Here is a 27,008-nt window from a genome sequence, read left to right as displayed (position 1 = left end):
TGAGCAACGTACCGCATCGAAGGTACGACGGCAGTTGCGGCAACGGTGGACTTTTTAATCGGATTAGAAATCGCCAACTAAAAGTGGCATATAATTCAACTCGCGCTGTTTTCTCTCGTTGTCCATGGCAACGTAAACCGCATGGTAACATGTGCTTTTGGTCGATTGTTGATTAATTATGTTCTGTCCTGCGATAGACACAAGCGTTTATCTCGTTTCGAGCAAACGATATATTGAGAAGTTAAATTAGAAAAATACAATATATTTTTATATTTTAATTTTACTTAATCATTTTATTTTGTATGAAAAAAACTTGTTATATTTATAATTTAATATATTGTTCTAACTATTTGTTTTTCTATATGCTAGAACATGATTATGTAAAATAATCTCTTCTAGTTAAGTCTTTTGTTAAAATTCTTCTTATAATGATCTAAAAATTTTTATTTTATTTTACACATATTCAATAATACAATTTTTTCTTTATTATGCGGAAAAGTCGGAGACATCCTCACAATAAAAGAAAGGTGGCGTTAGACTTGGCACTAGATTACCATCGTACTGTTATTTATGAGTGCGAAACTGGGTTTATACGTGCCTCTGCTTATATGGCCATTCTGTGGTTTTATTGCGCCCCTTTTTTTGCTCGCGAATTTAAAACGCGTCGTAGACATCGTTTAAGTTCCCCTTGGCTCGGAATCATAGATTGCGACAGTCTTTGAAACTGAGTCTCCTTTTGTTGGCCTCACTTTATTGATGTACGTAGTACCCGCTATTAAGACGATACGACATTTCTCGTATTTATAACTTTATATTATAGCATTATAAATTATGCAATTAACATTTCTTTCTTTGACGACAATTAATGAAGCACTCGTTTTGTGATACTATATTTTGTATTATACATACGTACATTAATTATATATATTATTTATATTTTTTGTATGAGAATTTTTTTTTCTAGGTATATAAAATTTTCTTTATGTTAAAAATATTAAAAATCTCCAAGTATAAATTTTATTCCACACAAATAAACGTGCAAAATTGTGGCTGTTAAATTTGTGACACATTTGCACAAGTACCGCTATGCTTCAGGTCGATGAAAGGACGACAATATACGTGATTGCGTAAATGAACTGATTTACCATTTGGAGGCTGGCCACAACGCGACTGTAACTACTGCGTGAGCCTAGTGATCAATCCTACTCATATTAGCTAATACTTCCTACCCTCAATTTCTAGGTTACTGTGACATTAATTATCGCGAAATAGACATTTCTAGTTCATACATCACGTTGCTACGTTCGCATAATAGCACGACATGATTATTATTATTATTATTAAGTAATCATTAACGATGATTAATATTCGCTTTTAAGTTATGCTCTGTGTATCACTCAAGTAAAGTAACTGACTGGTTAAACTTGAGGGTTGATTTATCTTGAAAATATCGCGTCAACAGATGACTTGTATCATGAATAAAAACTGGGGTAGCTGTAAATCCATAAAAAAAAACGATAACATCTATTTAAAAATATATTAATATGTGTTATGTAAATATGTATATATAACATATTATTTGTATTTTTCGCCACTATTGGTGAGAACTCGAGTTAGAAAACAAGTTTGCATTTTGCGCGATGTTCATCGTTACACAAGCGACAGATAGTGTATTGATATGCATGCAGTTCTCCTAGCAATATCGCCAGAGCAATATATCCACTAGTTTTCGAGTAAACCAAATAAGCGAGCGCGTATACGTATGAGAGAGAGAGAGAGAGAGATGTCTCTTCTATCCGACGCGATCAAATCGCCGCAAGGATCCAGATCGACGACTTCGATTAACATTAAATAAATATAAATTCCGTTAGATAAATATATACCGGAACCATACCGGAAATCCGTAAACGCATCCGTTTTCCCGCACGATCGCGCGTAAACCACATCGTGCAAAATAATTGCACGTCCACGATATTTGATATTCGATGCGCGTCGCATGAATATCGGGGGCGTATATGATCCGTAAGGGAATAACAGAGACACACGCCGGCACATGGACGTCCAGTCCAACGATATTGATTACATTTATTTTATGGAGGCTACCAACGAATTGATACCTCCAAGAGAATTGGACGATTCTCATGCGCGAACATTTGTTGTTTCCCGGGCAACGGTGAAACACGCGCAAGATTGACGCGCTCGCTACAAGTATATTCGCGAAAGGCGTCATTAATATTATGCCTGTTCACGATAGGATGTCCGTATCGGACAGAGAGCTCGATATTTCAAGTATCGTATCAGTTCCACTAGCCACTCGCTGCATAAGTGTCGTATAGAAGTCTCTATACACGCAATAATTATAAATTGATTTTGTATCTTGCCAATCTTGCCGGTTTTACAATTCCATGAAAATTTCTTGAAGTTGAAAATAATTAATTGTTGAAATAAATACGGAAATATGCTTTACAGAGTGATTAAAACTACTTATAATGCATTGACATTATGGACAGTTAATTACGAAGCTTGTCACATATAATTGGTCATTTGGATAACTTTTGTAAACATGAAAAATAACGCAATAATAAATTTTAATAAAAAAATTAGCTAGATATCCCGGGGGGGGGGGTGATGGTGTACCAAACAAAAGGTTCTGCTTTTTAAACTTCTGCGACTATTATAATGAATTGTATGCAAAATGTCGTTGTTCGTTCCGTCATCGAACCGGAAATCGATACCCGTGAAATATGCTGAATAAAGATACGGGAACGTTGACCTGAATATTACAGACATTGTTTGCTTTCATCATGGGGTGTACATACGTAGCCGTTCTTTCGGCACAATGGTACTCCCCTGAAAGGCTTTAACGCAAACGTTAAATGCGCTATTGTTTGTCTAAATATGAGTAATTGAATAAGCAATGCCACATTCGACATTTCCGACTCTGGGAGATTATTTTTAGAGACGTTCTTAACTTTCTAATATCATCATGGATTTAATAAATTCTTAATTAAATAAACTCTTAATTAAAGTGCGAAAAAGGAAAAATGTAAATTATAATTAGTTTGATATAATAATAATAATAATAATAATAATTTATTTTTCGCGACGCGACATACTGTTTGAATTTTATTATTCATTTTCGATATTCGACGATTCGCATCGGGGAGCTCGGTTAATATACGACGAATTATACATAGACTTTGAGGCTAACGCAAACTCGATTAAGCTTACATTCCAGGTTGGGTTGAGAGACAGATTTGTCGGATATCAGACGACCGAACTCCACTGGCAATAGACTTACCTAAAAAAAGAACAAGGAATTTAGCCTCGTGCGCCTTGCCTTTGATGCTTTATTTCTCACAATCTCTCTTTTTGAAGCTTGTCACAGGTCCACGTTCTATTTTTAAGAAAGTTTGACTTGAAATTAATCAGGGAGTATCGCGGAGTGAGAATTTTTAAGACACGTATACAATTTAGCCATATTTAGATCACGTTGAGGAATATCAATTAGGTGAAACTTCCTCTTCTTGAGGAAGTCCGCAATGATCTGCCAATTTTCTCGATCGATCGGCCGATTAGATAGATTTAGACTCGAAATCTATCTAAGGCGATAAGGGAGCAGGCATGCGCCCCCTCATGAAATCAGTGTTTAATGCTCTTTACTGTACTGTCTAAACTTTCGAATTACTCCACTTATCCGTGGAGTAATTTAATGGCGCGGAAACGTACGTATATTCTCGTACACGTTTGATTTAAACGGCGCCGAGGAATACGACTGGGAAATAGCTTTCCCGATTGAAATCTGCATACATCATCCGACAATAGACCCTACCAATCTTCCCCGACCGACGACCGGTTGGTACGTGCGCTCAAATATTTTATTATCCTGGCTGTTCTCCAAATCATCTTACAGGAAGGTCCTTGAACCTTTATTCCGCGCTCTAAATTGATAGATATCTCTGTAACTGTTGTTGTATTTGATCTGTACTTAGAAAATGATAATAATAACATTTTTTTCAGTCAAGAAAAAAAAAATATAGAATTGCGTATTAATATAAACTAGAACTTTAAACTTTAAATCAAATAGTGAAGATAGTGTTGTAATGGCTGGTTGTTACAAAAGTTCTCACAAAGCAATACGAGAGAAAAATAAGATTTGTCAATCATAACACTAAATAAAGAACTTTATCTTATAATATTATGGGTTTGCTCGTTGCATTGCAATCGGCTTACATCAGCTTTCGTTTTTTTTTTTTTTTTTTTTTTTTTCCTTAATTTTAGAAGGAAAGTTAAATCTTGAAAATATCAAGAAACTCTTCGTAATCTAAGGTACAAACGATGCAAGAGTAATTCTTGCGAGATGTCAAGCGGCGTAATTGTTAAATGTGTTCCCAAGGTCTATGTGGTGGTGGAAGGTTGCGGTGTATTAAACGAAGGTACTCCTCGTCTCGCGGCTGTCACGCGGTACGTCAAATCGCGGCTGTCGATCATCGGGGACAAGGAGGAAAATGAAGGAGCCTCTCGTGACGCGTGCGCGCCCGCGCGCGCGCGCGCGCGCGCCGATGAACGCGGCTGGCTTTTCAACGGTCGATATTCGGTCGTTGGCGGAATCTGATCGGGAAATAGCTTTTCCGGCTGATGAGGCTCCCGGCACGAACAATACGCTGCTGCCAATCTCCTCGATTCCGACGACGAAGGGAAGCGCGTACGTTTCGCGTCGGGACTCTCGCAAAATCAGGCACCGCGATGATGACGAAACGTTGCCAAGTAGCGTGACAGGAGAGACACATTTGGGTCTTCGTCGATTCGCAATTATGGAGACCGTTAAAGCGTTCTAATATATATTCGCTTAGCACAAATCGGCACAATCGACAGTTTCGTCAGCACAACGATATGAAGGGTACTTTACTCTTGATCGCGGCCCTTCGCGCATTTTTTGTTAAAAACTCGGGTTTGTAATTATTGGATATTCATAATACTGCATATCTGAGTTGTGCTAGGCTAGCAAAATGCGTGCGCGAAGGGCCGCGTTCAAGAGTAAAGTGCCCTTTATATCGTTGTGCTGACGAAACCGACGGTTGTGCCAACTTGTGCTAGGCTAGCACAACTCAGATATGAAGTATTATGAACATCCAATAACTACAAATCCGAATTTTTAACAAAAAATGCGTGCGCGAAGGGCTGCGCTCAAGAGTAAAGTGCCCTTCATATCGTTCTGCTGACGAAACCGTCGATTGTGCCGATTTGTGCTAAGCGAATATATATTAGATATGCATTTGCATACTCTTTAGATGACTGATATAAGAATAAATGTCATTTATATATTTTTTTTCCCAAATCTATTTTTTATCATAATTTCTATTGTTATTATTTTTTAAAGATAATATTTTGGCACAATGTTAGCACAACCTAGCACAACCTAGCACAATCGAGAAAATTTAAAAAATCGCAAAGTGGGGGGCTAGCCTAAAATGTCGTTTTTTTTTCATTTTTTATGACATTTTTCACATTACGGTTTTAAAATTCGAGCACAATGTAGCACAAACCTAGCACAATTCAGCACAACTCTCAAAATAAGTTATTTCTAAAAGTGGGGGGCTAACTTCTAATAGGTATCTCATCCGGGTCACAATGAAAGTGTCGGAGCTGCTTTGGCTACAGGAAATTTCAGGGTAGAGAAACACGAGCGGTTGTTATAAATTATAGCCAGGCAAGATATATCGATGCCGACGAGAAATCGATTTTTTTCATTGTTTCTGAAGAGCGTCTACTTAGGACGGATAATAAGTAAACAATCATATTCACCAATCATTTCTTTCCATTGATTGACTGTCATATTTGTTCTCGATTTATAGTAATTTTTATAGATATAACACATATTATATAAAAATTTTAAGAGTTACAATATGTGGTGATTGCCTGAATTTATCAAGCTAAGAAGTCGATCATGTAATTTTGTTGCGCTAAGTTAAAAAGTGAAATGTTGACATTTTTGTTAAAAGATCAACGAGATTGGATTGAAGTTGATATACGTTGAAACGATAAAGAGAGAAAAAAGACAGAGAAGTGGAAAAGTTCGCTAGCAATTACGCGATTGCCTCTGGGTATTTGAATCGATTTCTAGATATGAAAAATTTGAAAATATGGACGCGAAATTTGTATCTTAAGATCGAAAATTTTGAAGACTCGACGAAAAATTAAATTTTTAGTAATATAAAGACGAGAGATTTAGATATTTCAATTTAATTTATCAATTAAACAAATGGCTGAACGGTTGAAGTAGTATATTTAGTAGTATATTTCGAGATATTAAATTTTCAATAATGGCACAATAATTTTCAATATTTGTGACAATGCCAATACCAATATTCTATACGAGATACAAAATATATCAAAAATATAAACATTCGGGTTTTGCGGAATTCATTAATTAAATAAACAACGTATTACGACATATTCGGATTTTGCGATACAGTCGGAAAACGATTTGGTTCATCATACTTCGCGGTTTCGGTTAACCGCGGTTTCGGTTAACAACGTTCGCCGGTGGTAAATGTGCGGAGCTCGGGCAGCATCCCTCATACGTATTGAGAGCAACTATCTCTAAACAAGAAATTACAGAAACTCGTCATAGCTTCCAGAGATTTTGGCGCGCTCGATTACTCTCTCAGTACAGTATTATTGATAAACCACCAGTGATTTTTTATTTTTGAGGCTATTGTAAAAAAAAAAAAACATTGCCGCTATCTGTGAACACATTAATCGTACGTGGCAGAGAAATACGCGGCATGTTCGCCGTGCACTAATGAACAGACTGTCCAATTATTGAAAGTGAGGAAAATCCATATCTCGTTTTTCGATGCATCCATTGCATCCACGCGATACGCGTAGTCAAAATGAAACACGTGTACTGCAAAACTTATTGTAAAGTTACACGTTAATCACGAGAGATATGACATGCTAATAAATTACATATAAAACTGGAAATTAGATTTTATTTCAGAAATGTACATTAATTTTCTCTATGAATTTAATTAAATCAAAATAATATTAATAAATGTTTAAAATTTGAAGTCTTTTGTCTCCGGTCAATATTTAATTTTCTTTAATTATTTATTATAGTTGGATGTTTGATATTATATTTTTCCGTATATATAAATATAATTATTTGATTATAAATATAATGATAATAAGATCAATATTGTTTATAATTGTTAAATATCAAAATTTACGCGCGCGCGCGCGCGCGCGCGCGTGTGTGTGTGTGTGTGTGTGTGTGTGTGTGTGAGTGTGTGAGTGTGTGAAATTTCATTTTATATTTCAAAGAAAGAGAGAAATAATTGATTGATGCGTTTTTGTCAAAATAGCTATATTTATTTAATTTTTATTAAAATATTTATAATTACAATTAAATTATAAGACAATTAATTAGAATGTACTAATTGTGATAGCATAATATAGGTAATATAGTATATATATATATATATATATACTATATTAATTGCAGTTCTTATTTTAAAAAAATTATATTTATGACAGTTTTCAATGCACTTATCTCACTTATCTTTATGGGAGAAAAACATGGTAATCGAAGTCGTATGTCAATCAATAGTCAAGTCTGTTTCACACGAGCATTCTTAACCTCGATACTTGATTTCGAAGAGCACCGCTCTTCGGAATGTCGAGCACATTCTCTTCGCGGCCGGAACAAGCGCACGTGCCTCCGAAAACGCGCAGACACACGTAAATAGATTGTCTGGAAGTATATAACCTACTAAATCGAAAAAGCCGAAATACTCAGTTACTTCGTTCTTAGCATGTTCTTTCTTGCTGCTTCTTTCATTGACTCGCCCTCAACAATAATGTTTTCGTCAGACCTCACAATATTCTCGATAACTTCCGCTGAATTTGGGAATGCTTTTGATTCATTGCCACAAAGAGAACTCTAATTTTATTTTAATTTTTACAAAAGAAATTACGAATTTCTACAAAGAACATCAAACGAACATGAGAAATTTGATTGTATGATACTGTATGATATGAGAAATATAAAGAAGATGGATTCTAATTAAATATGATGTATTTTTTCTTCTTTAATTTAAGAAATTCTTTAATTTAGGAAACGTAATATTGCGCAAAACAAATTATAATTATATTTCATATTATATTGTTTACATAAAATGTTACTATTCGTTTTATTAGACACAATTAGAGGTAGCGCGAATTCTTTTTTTTTTCCCTCCAAAAAATCTTAAAACAAAAAGAAAGCAAGAATCATTCTATTTATATATATATATATAGTTTCATTTAATTTATTTCGAATATTTATTAGAAATTATCTTCGTAAAATTGCACTTAAAACAATTTTTTTATTTATAATCTTTGAAATGAATTTTTGTTATTTTCTGCCCAACCTCCAATTTATAAAATGGTTTATATACCAATAATAAATAAAATATTTTATAATATACGAGAATTGAATTTCACTAAAGCCAAAGATAATTTTTTTTCTAATTAGATACTGATTGCTATTAAAGAAGTTTATAGATAGTTAGGATCAACTTTAACATTACTGTTCCGTTCTTGCGTTTGTCTCTGTGATAATTGTAATTAAAGTAACTTTAATGAACGATCGCGCTAAAAGTGATTTGATTTAAATAGCTATTTTTGTCACTCTCCTGATTTCCATATAATCAAGCAAATTCAGTAGTTTCTCCTCGCTCGTAACTTCGAGTTATTTGCAACAAGACGTTCCTAAGATAGTGTACAGCCTCGAGGGCTACATAGACGATATATAAATCAAATTGGTAAATTAAATTAAGATGATGTGTTGTAACTGTCCGAAGATTTGGGAGGGATAAACCTTTTTTTCACGAAAGAAACGATGCGTCGTATTGACCCTTTATTTCCCAAAGAAACGTTTCAGAGATTTTTATATTTTAGGTCGCACGCGTATCGTAATCGTAACAAACTGCAAAGAAAAGACATATTTACAAAAGCTTAATTACGACACGAGAAATAAGATATTTAATCTTAAATATTTTTTCTCGATTATAAAATATTTCATCTTTCATTGTAGCATAATGTAACATAATGAATAATGTTATTGAAATACAGAAAATGCAACTGAAAAAGATGCAATTAAGATTTAAGAAAATTCGACTATTAAAATTACTACTATTAACTATTAAAATTCAATTAGCAATTATACTATTGTATTCTAAATTATACAATTGGCTTGATTTTTCTTATACATCTTTTGTAACATGTTATATGATAGAATTGACACGTTATTTAGTTTGTTTAATAGGATACGAGACTAAAACATAACATAACAAACGAAAAATATACGATACAAAAGAAGAGTTAATTAAACGCCGTTTATAGACTTGATAAATGATCGTCAAAATATACTAATCGTTTCTAGAACACGCGCGCCAACGCGTTTGACGATTAAATGTCGACGCGTGTGCCACGAGCGGCCTATGGGAATTCTGTAAAGCGACGTTAACGAGCGCGTGGCATGACGTTATGCTTTCATAGGACACAGTAACGCACGTGTCAGTTTTCGATGTTGTCGGTCGGTCAAGATTGCGTTACACGTGTTCCGAAGATTGATTGTCCTTCAGCGCGGAGTGACGTAATTATCACGTATAAAAGCTCGTTTCGCACTTTTGACGACGAGCTCTGTCTTAATCAATGGGAGAACTCGCTGCTTAAACTCGACTTCGTATAATAACTTTGTACAATAACGAGCTTACTTGCTTTCGGCAACTAGAAACTAGGGAATTTGCCTGATTGTGCACAGAAAATGATAATATTAATCTTCTATGATATAAAGTTAGAGTTAAGAAGCGCGATAATGATTTGTTGTCTCAGGTTTATGAGATTTTGTTTCAAAAATGCGAAGCTAGCCTTTTTCTCCTTTCATCCTCCTGCAAATTCGCTAGTAAATAACCCATATAATACATAAAAGGTCCCAATAAATTCTAAATGATCCAGAAAAAATTTGGTCGCTCTTTCTAATAAATTTCGAGAAAATAGCTTGTGAAACTTTGAATGGCCAATCCATGTAATATTATAAATCAGTCAAGTTAAATGTTAAATTGTAATAATTTTCCTGCTTACCCAAATTTTTATATATGTATAAGTATAATTTTTAATATTTTTAATAATAAAATAAATAATATAAATTATAAATAATATTTTTCAGATTTTAATTAATATTTTTAATTGATAATTTAATTAATAATTATTAATTTAAATAGAAAAGTTATATATAATTAGGCTTAAATCATTATATTTATTATGATTGTCATTGATATTCGCGCAAAAATTATATTTGAAATCAACGCACGATTATCATCAATATATAACGATTTAGATCGAAGCGCGTTTCCATAATATATATCACGTCCGAATCAAGAAGATAGATCTGGATCATGATAGATGTTACAAATAATAGAAGATACCCGATGCTTAACAATTTAGACATCTAACCAGCTAAGTTTTGATGAAGTCAAGTTAAACACAATTCATGAGAAACGGTGGGATAGGAAGAGGAAATTTATCATGACTAAACTAAAATTTAATATTTTTTTACATTTAAAAATTATTGCATAATTTATAACAACGTTATGTCAAAATGAAACAAGAGAATCAATGGAGCCAAATCAGTCAATTGAAGTTTTGTCGATTGGAATAATTTGTTTGATAGAGCGTGTTCGTATCTGCTTATTGCAATTGCTTAATATAGCACTGCATATTGCGAGTACGTGAACATATGTGGCTATCATTGTGCCGCGATGCATGTGAGGATGTTGTCCGAATTACGTCTCAATGAGACCCTATGCTCAGCCTACTCCGCATTTTGCAATTCTCGGCCTGAACTAGGATATGTATCAAAAGTGAATATTAGATTTTAATAAATTTTTAATAAATAAACAAATAAAAATTACTGTACAAATAAATATATTTTCTTCTTGATTTATTAAATTCATGCATTTTGATTCTATTTTTATATTTTATGATCGCTTTATATAATTTAGAAATAGAATCCATTGCAGAATAGTGTAATTATGATACATGTGCATATACAATAATATACAAATATAATAATTACACTAGATTTCATTAGCGAATATGAATTGGCATCGTAACAAACTCGGTCACTAGTACTGGATTAATACACATTAAGGGTCGCTATATATGAAGCATCCAAATGCAATGGCGTAATATGACTTCTTTGATGGTGAAACCATTAATATTATTCTATTAAATAACATGGCACAAATTCACTACTGACTATTTCTATAATTATTTGAAATGTTTATGCATATTTTACAGTCCAATAATTTCATATATAACAATATTTAATGTGTTTTAATCCGATGGAGTGTGATCGAATTCACTATTAGATATTAAATTTTTAGTACAGATCTTTTTTTGTAAAACATCAACGCTATGATATCTCTTTTTATCTTTTTTGAAAAGTTATGAAATTTATTTAAGGCAATTTTTAAATTTTACAAATATATTTATAAAATTTGTATAACTCTATAAAAATGCATAGTTACACATAAAAATATTTAGCAACAAAATTTATTTTTTACTTACAAATTTTTCATCGTGCTAACTAAGATAATGTGCAGTTCAAAGTTATCAGTACTCAAAGCATAATTAGAGAATATATTTTGGGTTTCGTACGGGTTGCGGTTCTAAAGTGTACAAAGGATGTTCTCAAAAGGCGACTCACTGTGCGCTCGAAGAATCCCCCGCAATATTGTATTTTCCATAATCAAGTTCCGGTCCATTGTCGCCGGGTGAAAGGGTAGGTTGTTCAGTTTTTAAGCCAGCGCCTGCGTAAAATTCTGCGCATCAAAGGGGCGTGCGGTAGGTTGCAAGCTGTGAACGATTCAGGTCAAAGGAAGCTGCAGATACAATTACCATGTGGAGCGCGAACGCAACGGAAAATCGCAACGCAACATGCTTTGTCGCTCGTCCTCTCTTTCTTCCCTCCCTCTCTTCTTTCCCTTTTCCTTTTCCTTTCTCTCTCTTTTTCTCTTTGTCTTTCTCTCTCTCTCTCTCTCTCTCTCTCTCTCTCTATTTCTCTCTGTTTCTCGTAAATTTGTTCATGGAGTGTCAGATGCAGACGGTTGACGAAATAAATTAACAGATCCTCTGCAGAGAATCCGAACGAGAAAGGGATTTTTCCTCTCTCCTGCTGTTATCCATCATTCTCCATTAATAGTCAATGAGAATGACAGTTGCCAAAGAAGGATAGAGAAAGAGAGAAGAAAGTAGAGGGAAAATTAGATCCTACTGCGCCTAAAGTGCAAGATCGAGAGAGGGTGAGAAAAGGAGTTAGCACGTGAATTGTGTCATTCACTTTCTTCTCTCTCTCTCTCTCTCTTTCTTTCTCTCTGCAGAAATTTATTTCACATGCATTTACGAGATGTTGTATCTTTCACTATCGCGAGATAGTTGTTATTTTTAATTTATTACTAATGATGGTTATTGTGAGGAATTTAACAATAACATTATTAAATAATTTTATATATAAATATAATGTTGATACGCTTATAAATTAATGTTTTTAGAATTATGTTATAAAAATGAAGATAAGGATTCGTGCAAATTACATTGCAAAACTTTGCTATCCATCTCAATTATTATCTCTCAGTATTATCATTTAAAAAATAAGAAATAAAAAATGCGATTAACAGACATTGTTCAAGATATAATTTTATGTAATGTATGAAAGGTAATATTATGTTTTAAGATTTAAAAAAGTATAGATACATACATATACATATATACGAATCTTCTAATTCTGTTTAGCTTTTATGTGCACTTTTTAATATTTTATTTTTTATAATCTATAATTTAATAAAAAAAATTGCAATTACATAAGATATTTCTAGTTTGTTTGTAATCTCATAATCATGTTATGCATATGTAATCATGAATAATTCATAGCATCCATCAAGATTATGCGTAACCGTCTTTTGTCATTGCGCTCCGTTAGCTATTCCTTGCCGGAACTTTCCACTCAAGCTGCACTTTGTGCGAGTTTCGGTTTGTGACGTCGCTGTGACATTAGTTGAACTTTGCCATTATAGTCTGGTTATCGGACGCAGAGCGACTCCGTAGACAGTGATTAAAATCGAAATTAATCAAACAATTTTAACGTACGTTTATCAATTTGCAACAATAAATTACAGTTAAAGTGTAATATAATCGAAATGCAATGTGGGCAAAATAATATGTTGCGATGCATTGTTTCATAGACTGCAATCTGTAGCATTTTGTCAGTCCGTACGAGAAATCTGTCATAGGTTTTTCGTAAGTCAAGTTTCCGACGGGGGGAGAACTTCTATTATATTATACCATTTTGTTTTATATAACTTTCGATAGATTTCAGGTTTAATTATAAGTTTTATAAAGATATTTTAAGAAATTTAAAAAAACTAACAAAAACAACGTGTATTTAAATTAAATTGAAAATCTACTCTATTTGTTTATTTTTTTTGTTTGAGTGTTATGCGAAAATAATTAAACTTTTTAAGAAATTACATAACACATTTTTCACTTGAAAAAGAAAGTGGAAGAGGGAACTAGATTACATTTTTAAAATATTATATTCAAAAATTTATGATAGCATTTTTTTGTCTCTGAGCATGCAATAATAAGATTTATCTTGTAATATTAAACTCTATTTTAAGATTGATATTGTTATATATGCGATATACAAAACTTGCTATTTCATGTCAAGAATTTGCACATAATTTAAAATGCTTAATTATGTACGAGGCTATTTTCATATTGTAAAACCCGACATGCTCGAAATTCTTCACTCTAACAATGGTTTTATAAATTTACTTTTCCTTTTCATTCCTCGCTCGACACTCTCGAACGGGATTCTCCGCCATCGCTTATCCTGTTTCTTTCTTCCCGTTCCTACCCCTTGGCACGGGAAACGACTTGGGGATGAAATTAATTTTACGGGAAGTCGGCCGATCCCTTCGACTTTTTATTAGATTTCCTATGTCGACATGGTACTCCGTACTGAACAGAAAGGAATCAGCAAACGAAAAATGTTCGGAAATGATTGCAAACGTTTTGGAACTCTTCGCTAAACGAGATAATGTCACTCTTGTGCCGAAAGCGCAAATGTATAGAAATAGCAATTTTCACTTAAACTTAATCACTTCACTAATCTTTTATCGCTTTTATCATTTTCTTTTTATATGGATATAAAAGCCATTTTATGTTTATAAGTGTCAAAGATCATATTTGATCAAAATTGTAATTGTAATAAGAAATGCAAAAATCCGTTTAATATTATCGCAAACAGAAATGTGAGATATGACTTTAGGATGGATATCTTTGTGTCTGAAAAAAAAAAAAAATGGGAATACAGTCTATTTTCAAATTATCCTGGACATCTCTATAGGCGCTTTCATGCAGCGTGTACAAGATGTCAGATAAAGAAGAATCTGTATATGTGCGAATAGAACTATGTTGTTCTGGCGTCTCAAAGTGGAAGGATAAAAGTACTTTGAAGAACGAGGGAACTAGAGGTTCGGCAAATTCGAAACTCGATTGCGATAAACGAGAAGAACGACTGCAGAAGTACTTACGAAGAGAAAAGGTAGACCGGACAAAGGGAGTGAAGAGATAAAAAGGACAATGGTCGGAATAAAAACGGGATCTTCCGTGGACGATACGTGCGAAAGACGATACCGACAGGAAAGATTTTCAGCGATATACATTCTGTTACATCGAGAAGAGAGAAAAAGATGGACACACAGAGGAAGGATGAGAGGGGTTGAAAGGGTTAGACGAATTGGTGGAGGTGGGGGGGAAAGGGAGAGAGGGAGAGGGAGGGAGAGAGAGAGAGAGAGAGAGAGAGAGAGAGAGAGAGAGAGAGAGAGAGAGAGAGAGAGAGAGAGAGAGAGAGAGAGAGAGAGAGAGAGAGAGAGAGAGAGAGAGAGAGAGAGAGAGAGAGAGAGAGAGAGAGAGAGAGAGAGAGAGAGAGAGAGAGAGAGAGAGAGAGAGAGAGAGAGAGAGAGAGAGAGAGAGAGTGAGAGAGTAGGGTAAAGGTTGCCGGGTAACGTAGCGAGGGTGGGATAAGAGTTCCCGGGGTGCCTAGCAACAGGTTGCTACCCTAAAATTTCGACCACCGGCGCGTCGTGCGAGAAGCCTCGCTACTGCGACATACGCAACCTATGTATTTTCCTATACGCGTTTATATAAAGCGCGTCGATATGCGCCCGCGTGTTTCGTCTTCGATTTCTCATTATCTACCAAAAGCGCTCGTGATAGATAATGAGAAACAAGATGCAGGATGTGAAGGAGTGAGCAAACAAGCTCACTTGCGCAACGAGCAATTTTTTTTTTTTTTTTGTGGCTTTCCTAGCTCATCAAGTGTTGATAACATGGACAAAATGAATAATACAATTGATTTGATACATTAGTAGTTTGTATATGCACGATTGTATATTAATAAGTAAATAATGATAATATAATTTAGTAATATATATATTATAGTTTACATAAATGAATGAATTAAAATAGACCGCTCGTCAAATGAATATCTTTCATTTGTGATTACTATGATATCAATGTAGAAACTGTCTTTAATTCATAAATTTTTATTTGAGATTTAATTACATTATTAACGCACATTTGATGCATTATGTAAGAGAGAATACGAAAATATAACAAACCTATCCTGAACTTTGTCGATGAACTATCGACTTTTATTCCATTAAGCATTTATATGCGGAGAATGAGTACATGAACGGCTGATATATAAACAAAGGCGTATCGGTAGGATGATGAAATAAGTTCTGACGAAATGAATTACGGGTTTAAGAGGTGGAAAGAAAGAGAGAGACAGAGAGACAGAGAGAGAGGGAGAAAGAGAAAGAGAACTCGCGTAAAAATTTGTAAATTGATTACTTTTAAGCACGAGCGATGATATCGCAACAGTAATGTTCGCTCGCGTGAAATTTCGCATTGCGTTGCATGATGTATTGAGATGTGCATTGCGCACGTGGGCGTGCCCACGTAATGGATTGTAATTCTGTTTTGTTCATTCAATAAAGCCAGCTACCGGATAATAATTCGTTCACGCAAATAATCGTGCGAGTTAACTGACGCACGAATTGTCGACGCCGCGAATATTCCGCGTCATGATTCAATCCGTGAGAGATCTACCTCGACGGAAAATCGCGAAACTTTAATCGCCACGCGCGATTTTACTTTTACGAGATATATTACGAGAATCGCTGTAAAAAAATAGAAAATATACTCGGAACGGATAGATTTTCCAATTAATCGACTCCTTTTGAGGATTATTACAGGATTACATTCCGATTATTACAGAGATTATATTCCGATATTGCGATATCATAAATTCGTTTATTATCGAAATATTGAGATCTCTCCGTTTAAATCAAAGCGACTTTTATTTTATTACAAGCCTAATTTGATGCTCACCCGTTTAAAATATAATTTTAGTTTTAAACTCCCGATATTCATCGCGTCCCAAGATTTCACGAAATGGCATTTCACGAAATCATAATTTTCAAGTACAGGCATTTGTTGAAGCCACACCACCATTTGGTTGGCGAAACACGCAATGGGTAAATTGCATACCCGATATGCTCTTGATCCATGGATACGTACTTATTTAGTGTACACCGACCTACGTGCGCCTGCTTAGCGTAATGCGCTTGGTGAGGAACTTTGGGAAAACTCTGCGGAACTTGTAATAAAATCCCAAATTTGATATCGGAGCAAACAACGGCGACCGTATAACGTGGATAATTTATCGCACTTGCCGTGATCCACGTAATTTTACTTTGAAATATTTATGACATTTATCCATACTCCGTACTTTTATTAAGACCGATTTTAATTACCGAGTGTCATTTAATTTTTTTATCGTTCTTTAAAGTGCCTGATGTGATTATAAAATTTTGTGGATGCCATTTATGAGAATATTTGTGAAGGACAAATACGAATAACGATAATAAAAGAATTTTTCTTTCATTTCAAAATGTAACTACGTCACAATGTTATTCGGAGAAAAAGTAGTGTCCTTTTGGGTCTTTCATGTCCGCAGATCCTTTTATAGATAGACATAAAATTTTGTTGTCGGGAAAAGTGATTGTCGAAAAAGTGTTACGAATTCTTTGACTTTCCTGCATTTTTATTCACGCGCATTTCCGATTCGTTGAGGATAGTGAACTCGACGTGTACGTCGCATTCGGATGATGATTAATCGTATTTCACAATATCTAGATAGCAGTGGCGCTTTATTTTCCATCATTTCAACGTGCACGACGGACGCTTTCAGGAAATGAAGAGAAAAGGTAGAAATGGAAAAGAGATTCATGCTCGTGACGTTTGAAAAGCCGCGAGGGAGTCAATAGATATGCGCAAGACGCGGGTAATTGATAGAATATTTCACGCACATTGCCGAGAGACGGTGCCTTTAATGCATTACTTGTGAATTAACGAGTTTCGCATAACATGTGAATGACACGTGTAAGACACGTTCAAGTCTCGTGCCGTCGTAACGTCGTAAACAACGGTTCCTCTCTTTCACTCCCCAATCGATTACGACCGACTTTTTCTCATCGATCTGATGAAGATTAGTTAGGAATTATCGATACGTTAAGGGGAAAAAATGCTATTAATGGACCTGACACGCGTGCCAGAAAATAGACGAGCACAAGTGCTCGATCGCGTGACTACTAGCTGCCGCTGATGCGCCGAGATTAGGCCAGTCAACGTAACCTAATTAACGAAAGAACGCTCCGTTGGATTCTATACCTCGTTAGTCTATTCCTGCAATTTTTTTTAAGCCGGAGAGCGGCAATTCCGGACAACCTGGACAGTTTATCGTTGCGTGATTTATGCGTATCATCCGATTTAAAGTATCATGTTGATTTATGATAGGGGTGACCCTAATTTCAAAACTCAAGATACATCAGATAAAAAAGTTTTTAGTTAGGAACGCTAAATACTCGACACTCTTGTTTTTTTTTTATTTTTTTATTTTTATTGCGTTATCGTTTCCGACATATCACTATACAGATACAAAATAAACTGTGACATATTGTTTTTTTCTTCAAAAAATGCTTGAGTATAAAAAAACAGGGACTTTAACTTCATATTTTTATTGTATTAATGCGAATTAGTATTAATGTTTTTAATTTTATTAAAATTGATTTGAGTTTCAATATCTTTCGACAGGATTTTTTTTATAAAAGTTGACTTTTAAGTAAACGTAAAAATTATGACATTTAAGCGTGACAATAAAAAAATCTAAAAATATAAACCTTTTTATTTTCTGGATATTTATGAAATTTTCGAAAAAAGAATCTATATATTTTTGGATTCTTATCTTTTTTCCATTTAATTGTTTGAATCTTTTTCAGCATCTTACAGAAAAGTGTCAGAAATTATAAAATTTTTTTAAGAAAGGTTAGAAAAGATTAAAATCAATAATATTAAAATTTTATAGATAAAATGCAAATTTTCTGGAGAATAATAAATAATAATTAAGAATATATAATAAAAAATTAATATTAATACTATATCAATTTTTTATATCAAATATGCACGTGCTTTGGAATTCCAAACTGCAATTGTAGGGATAAAATCCACAGGTTTTCATATTTCGTAATTATATATATAAAATTGTTTAATCTGATATAGATTTAATTGCTTTTTTTCCTTTCCAGGATGCTGGGTGGTGTGGGAGGCCGGCACGTGTCTACGCGTCGGCGTGGCAGTAATCCGCTGGTGCGTGGAAGTGTGGGTCTCATTGGCTATGGGGCCACATCAGGGACCAGCGGAAGTCCCGGAAATACGGATGGCGGGGCAACGCATTTGGAAACGATGCCCCGATATGCTGCCAGGAGACGGAGGGCTGTCACTACCAGTGACCACAAGAGTTGCGCCCTTATACAGACTCGACTCAAGCTTGGCGATATTATGTGAGTGATACGCCCCTGATCACAGAGCGTTATTTTCTTATTCGAACTTTTAATTATGACTACTTACCACAGATGAGACTCTAACTTGGGAATTTTGTAAGATAAAAAAAGAGGAAAATGAAAAAATTTTTGATAAACATGTAAAATCTGTTTCCTTGCGTTTTGATTTATGGCACCGTATTTTGACAATTGATATTGAAATAATCTACCCAATATGATTTATGTGCAATTCTGTCTTATTTTATTCATCGACAAATTTGAGAAACATAGCTAGTGAATTGAGGATAGAATATTAAATATTATCTATAAAAATTGCTTATTAAAGATTTTTAATGCCTCTTGAGGCTTTTGCTTATTATAATGATTATTCGTAGAATACTTTGTTCAATAATGGATTTTTGTATTATATAAAACATTATATTCCAATAAGAAAAACTTTTATATTTTTATTGATAGTTTTTCTGTAAACATAGAACAAAATATATAATGCAAATCTCAATATTATTGTGGATATACAACAATTAATAAAAGATAATAAGATAATAATATTTTACAATTTTTAGAGGTTACATAAATATGTTAAAAAATCATTGGATGAGTACACAATATATCTCTTATCGCTTAAAATTATTTTTTGTGTTATTCGTGCGAAATTTATTTTACCGACAATGTTTCAACCCGTTCTATAGAATTTTACCTTTCGTACCGTTAGTAAAAGTCGACGATAGATAACGTTGATAAGAATATCAAACGGTACAAGCTGCTTTCTGATAAAGCAGTATTTGGTCGGTATGTGCTGCAACCGTCGGTAATATTTCTCACCCCTGGTATTCAACCCTTAAACAGATGTCGATAAGCAGAGCGCTATGCCGTTTTTGTCTTGATGTATCATAGATAGTTGCTACTTAAACGACAATTCAGAAATTAATATTATCTATACTATGATAAAAAGCAAAATATTGGAAATTGATTTATTTTTTAATACAGAATTAGATATTATTTTAATCTCTCTAAAATTGAATCGTCACTTAAATTATAATAAAATTCTGCAGGCAGGGTTAACTCGTTAGATAATCACTTCTCTCGTATAAAAAAGAAAATAAGAAAATAAAAGAAATATAAAAAAAGTAATATTAGATTTAATATATGTAATACGTTACAACATAATTTGTGACTTTATAATAATAATTATAATGTAATAATGATTTAAGCATAATTAAATTTTCTGTTCACTTTTTACAAGAAACCAGCCAATTTTTATGAAATTATCTCTCAATGATCAACTCGAGCTTTCAGTAGCGTCGCGAAGATGGTGCCAGACGAAGGCTGCGTCTGACCATATCGGGTCATGCACTACTGCGGCCGAATTAAAGTCTAATGTAGCGAGGTGTCTGTACACCCCTCGCGGCTTCCGTCCAGCTTTACACGCTATCGATTAGTCTTCGATTGTTCGGCAGTTACTTTCTATTTCCAGCAACGCGCGCCGTCGCCGGCCGTTCACCAGAGTGAATCTAATTATTATCTCTCTCTCTCTCTCTCTCTCTCTCTCTTCATTTTGCGATCGTTTCCGTGATGTTTCTCCCGGATCATTTTATTGTCATCATTTCTTCATGGCTTCTTCGCGAAGCGCTTTACGAAATGTCGGATCGAATGTCGCCTATTTCCGAAATTAGTACGTCGATCATCTTACAGATTATCTTATGAATATCAAAGTGATTTTAGTCAACAAAGTGATACTTTAACTTCTATTAAACTTAGCGAGTTTATTTTTAGCAAAATTCTTTCTTGTCGAAATATCATAATTGTTTATTCATAATCGTGATTATGTACTATTCTCTACTTTTCTTACTTAGGACGTCATATTATAATATTACATTTCACGTAATATTTATTATTATTTTTTTTTTTTTCGAAGAGATTTTATTAAAAAAATATGACGCATTTATGTAATTGTCGGAAGAATTGCTGTGTTAACCAGTTAACTAGTAATACATCTGAAATTGGAATACCGGAGATCGATTCCCGATTAATTAATAATTATGTCCATTTTTTTATATTTTATAGGCAATATCGCGTAAAAATAACTGTCCTATTTTAACAATGGTATTTTATATTATCGAAGTTTCGGCATCCGGGCGATCTGGATAACGTCCCAGTTTTTGGATATTATCATTTTTCGATGAAAGACCGGACATCGGTAACACACGAATCGCGACAGTGATTGTGGCAAAGGAGAGTGTTCTCTCTTACTCTGTCTCTTTCTAGTCCTCCCTTTCTCGACTTCTCGCAAAAATAGAATCAATAAAAGGAATCGACGTTACGTGGAAGTAGGTCTGCGCGCTATCCCGCGAGTCAACTCGACAAGGTTCTCGACCTTTGCTATTAAGGGACGTACCTATCCGAGCGTCGCGCTGCCGATCTGAGCACCCTCCTTTATTTATCACGCTCGATTCCGCGTTGTCTTCGCGTTGTCGTCGGGAAATCGATGCTCCGAACCGACGGATTTTATTAACGGACGCGAATCGATGCTACTTCCAATGCTACTTATTTGCTACTCCACACATAGTGTGAAAAAAATTATTTAATTTAGAAAAAGAAAAATATCAGATTGATGCGAGTAATGACATTGTAATGATATTTAGTTATATCAATTTTGTCATTATATAATTGATAGATTCGTGCGTTAAATGGATATGATAGATAACCCTAGAATATACATTGGAATATACACATTTTTATTTTTTTTTTCTGCTTCGATATATATATATATATATATATATATATATATATATATACAAATATAAAATAATATCAACTGTGCACTCAATATGTATTTAGTTGATATTTGTTATTTTGTTTTTTAAGATTGCTTTTCTATAGATAAAGTTTAGGAAACAGAGTTGATCAAAATCTTTTATTTTTCGTGAATAGAAACATCAGTATGAATTTCAATTCTAATTTACAGCTGCGCAGAGTTCTATATAAAAGTTTAATATAAATTATTCAAAAGTACTTAAACTTTGTTTAATAATTAAATTTCATATAATAAAGAACAACAAAACTCGATTTTCTTTATGTCGCAGAAAATAATTTCAACTTTTTCTATTTAAGTAATTTTTTTTTTATGAATATAATAAAAAATCTTTTTCCCGATACTTTTCTCGTTTCTTCTCAATTTTATAGTCACCTAGTAAAAAGCTGTAGGAAAGATATTCTCAAGATAAAGCAAATTTGCGAGATATCATGGAAGTATAATATAAAACATTTTTCTAACCTTTGTGTACATAACAAATATTCTATTACGTTATATCTGTTACGTTATATCTGTATCTACATCAGGGATATTTTATATTGTATGCCGAGCCGAGAACAGTTTTATTAACACTCACATGGGCAGCGTCCAATCCTACGCATTGCCGGGATATCCCCGGGCATGTTAGGCGCATGCAAGAGCCCCGGCCGATACCATCTAACCCTGATCGGTCCTAACCCTGAAACCGGATCTACTCCCGTGCGCTTTCAAACACGCTACTTTTCTCGATTTTTGCACCGCTACAATTCGCATAATTATGCGCCTTGCAGTACTGTACAGGGTGACTGTAAAACAATGATTTTTTTTTTTTTAGTTTGAGGGGATGAACGTGTCTGGAGAAATTTCGCCTTTTAAACAATGTCACTCTAAAATTAAGATGAAAACAATTTATTACTTGTATGTTATAAATGTTTGTTGGCTTGAATAAGTACTGGAGTTACGACGTTGCTTTGTAATTAGTCTTGTAAGCATTGAAGGATTCTATAAAGCATCCTTCTTTTTAGATTTTAAAGCGATTCTATCACTATTTAAAATGGTATAATTGTAATAATATTTCTGCGAGAATTTTTTTCTGCATGCTAAATTTTTATTTACTGCTGTTAACTCAAGCGAAGATATTTCTTGCGGGGATTTCTGTATTTGGATCGAAAAAGAGAAGCTGATCTTTTCATTCTCCTGTGAAATCGGCAGTAGATTTTTTTTTAAAGACATTCGGTATAGTTCTAACGATAAACGATTTGTGAAGTCGAACCGATCGACTTAGAGACGTGGTCTCTTTATCCTTTTTTCTCCCTCGTCTCTCTCTCTCTCTCTCTCTCCGTCTATCTTTATCTCTCTCTCTCTCTCTCTCTCTCTCTCTCTCTCTCTCTCTGTCTCTCTTATCTTCTTGCTGGCTCATGACTCGGTCCCTTCTTGTCTCGACGGTGAATCGAGTCGCGGAGTCGAGTCGACTCGGCGCGGTCGTGTGTTTCAGGCTGGCTGCCGGTTGCCACCACCGTGAATCAATACCCGCATTGCGCGTGCCACCTCTCTTTCTCTCTCCCTTGCCCAGTCTCTACTATCCTCTGCTTCTCTCTCTTTCTCTCTCTTTCTCTCTCTTTCTCACTCTGCTTCTCGCTTGCCCTCCGCGAACCTTCAGTGGCTCGCGCCCTTTCTCTCTCACTATTATCTCTTCTCTCCCTCTTCCCTCCCCCCCTCTCTCTCTCTCTCTCATTCTCTTGCACCTGCTCTCTTTTATTTTCTGTCTTACATTCTTCAACTTTCTTTCTTTTTCCCTCATGTGCTCTTTTACTTCTCGTTTTCTTTATCGCTCTGTCTTTTTTCTTTTCTTTTATTTTTTCTACTTATTTCTCTTTGTAATTTTCTATTTTCTCCATGTTATCATTCTACTTTTCTCTCCATATCCGAAATGTTTTTTTTTCTATGTTCTCATTTCCGCGTGGCGATCGGTGATTTCGTCTTCCTCTTTGCTTTTCTTAAGCTTCACCAATCCATTTGTCTTTATATTTCACGCTGCGTCTTCTTCATTCTTTCTCAAGCAAGGGAAACCAAGAGGGGGATGTGAGACCAAGTGAAGAAAGTGACGTGCATGGGATAGAGGATGGAAAGCTTCGATCTTTCTCTCTGAGGATTGAACAGTCCCCGCTGGGCGCGTAGGAAAACCGCGGGAAAACATGCGGGAAACCACCTACGACGTCGCTGCCGCCAATCTTTTCTCGGCCTGTCTTCTTCTCGAGAATGCGGAAATACCGAGATGTTTTTCACCGAGTCGACTCGCTCGCTGATCCGCAATGCGAGTTCCCCAATCGCACCCCTTATAACTCGCGTCATACATACACACGTGCACATTCACGTGCATACTTTCATGATGATTTTGCGCAAGAGAATACGCCCATTCTTGAAAATGCAAGCAGTAAAGATTTTTAAATATTCAGGCATGGAATTTTTTTTTTTTATTTCACCATAGCATATCTTTTTTTATTATCTTTTAAGATAAGTATCGTCGTTTCTGTAATCCTAAAATTAAATGTTACATTGCATTTGACGATATAATGGCGATGCGAGATAAAATTTACATTATTCTATTACGTCGGTAGTTATGTTTATTGCTAAATACAGTTGTCTGATTCTAAATAACGTTTAATAATATGGGCTAGGTATTTTAACCGCGATGCAGAGATATTTTATGCGCTTACCCTCATTCCTTCAAGAATCCTTTTTTTCGCGCTAAGCTATCGAAATGTTGCTATGTCGCGGCGTTGTAACAGTTTAAAGAGTTTAAGCCGGCGATTAACGTCGGCGCGACGTCTCGGCGACGAGTATCGTTTTTCCTAACTTTAGCCGGGCGATAATTTTCCCGTCGTTTTATAACGGCGGTAAAATGATAAATACAGGGCAAATACCGGGGTTTGCCACCGTCAAAGTCACCATCGTCGTCGTCGTCGTCGTCGTCCGGCAGACGATGTCTCTCTTTCCCAAGGGCTGTTAACTCACGGGGCAGGGGCAGACCTGCGGAAAAACCACGTATGTGGAAATCGGCCCACGCGCCTTCCATTTTATCGCCTGACGTCACTCGTTTTTGAGTTATTCTCAGCGCAGAGACGAAGTCGTCTCGAGCGGAGCGCACGAGGAAAAATACGTTGCAACTTACGCTTTCTTGATCTATCCTAATTAAGGTGAAAATTGAAAATTAAATGTTTTCAACAATGGAGTATTTATTTCTTGAATGAAAAATAAAATTTGTACAAGACAAAGATAATCTGGAATCTTTTTAATTAGATAATTTTAAAATTGCCGAATGTGAAGCAAAACAACAATAACATGAATCTTAATTTTTATTGGCAAATAGTGTGTGATATATTTTATTTTTAATAGACTTTATGAGATTTTTTTTGAAGTTTTTATAAATGAATTGGAAATAGGTTCAACAAATAATTTTTATTTTAATTAAAAAAATAAAAGGCAATCTTTTATTAAAATAGGATGATATCTAAAGTATTGATTAATTATTACATATTCTTTTTGAAAGCATGATTCATTTATGAAAATACTAATGATTTAATCGTGATGGTTACGCAACGATAAGACGTTAGAAAAAAAAAACATATAACAATTAATGGCGTAACCTGTTGTTACGCCATTAATATAAAACGTTCATGCATGCGTTGAGAAAAGGCTGTTTAGAATTTGACTACAAACTCTCTATTCTTTTGAAGACAGTGAAAACATTTTTACGATTACATCAGCAAAAATTCAGGAAATCCCGATATATTGCTAGATGTTTACGATTTTTTTTAAGCTAACATTTTTTTTATTTTTAGTTATTAAGATTAACAATAATATTTATTTCCACTTTTATTCAGCTTTTGGGACTTCTAGACTTCACCGAGTTTACAATTATTATTATCGTTGCGATATCATGGAATATTTCCAAAAAGATCAAGAAAAAGATCAAAGAACATGGGAAACTTTGCTTCGGTCTGACACACTCGAGGAATTTGCGGGATAAAAAAGTAATCTGGAGGGAGGGAGGAAAAGTTTTTCAAATAATTAGAGATTATCGCCCGTGGCAATACTGACTTAGCAGGGCTGTAACTATTAACGACCTACACGTTACCCTGCTGACATTTCCCTGATATTTACGAAAATTAGATTGCCATTAACCGACAGACCTTTTATTTTCCCTTCGCACGCACGCATAGTTCACACGAATCCCTAGGCATTCCCCAAGGTATATATATATATATATATATATATATATATATATATATATTTTTTTTTTTTAATATTATAGTTTACATAATATTTTTCAGTCTTATATACTCGCTACGATTCTTCTTAATAAGATTAATGATACGATAAAGTAATTCTATGTCACGTAGTTACGCGAAAGAATTTTTTACAAGTAAGATATAATATTTTTAATATTTATTTCTTCATGTTAGAATCTCTTATGTAATTAGTTATTTTATATTACAGATAAAATAGTGATTATTATTATTATTTTGTTTTGATTGGACTTCCTCTCGTTTCATATTTTTTCAGAATTGTGCTTTTCGCGCCCGCATAAGCAAGTTTTATCGGAACGATAAAGCGAAATACCAGAATGCGCGTGAAATTTTCAAAACGACAAGGGATATTCTCGACTTATGCTCGATGAAAACGGAGCGGCGACATCGTCGCCTGCCTGCCGGGTCAGTAAACCCCGGTGACTGCCGCCATTACTCCATCGTGCTCTCCCAGGGATAATATTTTGTAATAAAACGCCTCCGCGCGTAACGACGTGTCCGGCTGGTTCGGGATGTCCCGGTCGCCTCGCTTTTATTTCACCATCCTTCCGGATCTCGATATGTCGTCTGGAGATTTGGAAAGACGACCGTCTCTAAACCTTAAACCGGAAGCTGTTAACGCGGTTGCGAGAAATATATTTTGTCAAAAGGTTCGTGCTACTAAATCTTCCCGTTAAATATGCCCCAATAAAGATGCTCTTATGGCGCTCGATTGCCTCGCTTTAACATCACGCTTGATTATCTTTCTCATTAATTTACACGTTGTACTAATTGCGTGTGTGCCACTTATCCCGAAATATCATTGTACTTTGTCAAATGTAACGTTGGAAAATATTGTGGTGCTACATTCATCTCTGTGCAACCTTATAATTACCTACAAATTATATACTA

The 27,008-nt window shown here is 34.6% G+C and overlaps 1 protein-coding gene across 23 annotated transcripts in view; it reads left to right on the top strand.

Moving 5' to 3' along the window:
- cac (calcium voltage-gated channel subunit cacophony) overlaps nucleotides 1–27,008 on the top strand; it is a 167,471-nt gene that overhangs the window by 32,404 nt on the left and 108,059 nt on the right. For all 23 annotated transcript variants that reach the window (XM_089082011.1, XM_089082013.1, XM_089082028.1 and 20 more), the window contains exon 2: nucleotides 18,762–19,016. In XM_089082011.1, the coding sequence (XP_088938137.1) occupies nucleotides 18,763–19,016 (254 nt within the window). In that variant the 5' untranslated portion in view covers nucleotide 18,762. The remainder of the gene's footprint in view (nucleotides 1–18,761; nucleotides 19,017–27,008) is intronic.

The sequence above is a fragment of the Pogonomyrmex barbatus genome, unplaced genomic scaffold (genome assembly GCF_055798465.1).
Source record: "Pogonomyrmex barbatus isolate J1 unplaced genomic scaffold, ASM5579846v1 scaffold1, whole genome shotgun sequence".
NCBI lineage: Eukaryota > Metazoa > Arthropoda > Insecta > Hymenoptera > Formicidae > Pogonomyrmex > Pogonomyrmex barbatus.
Note: the sequence above shows the minus strand (reverse complement) of the source record. Positions and strands in the feature narration are given on the sequence as shown.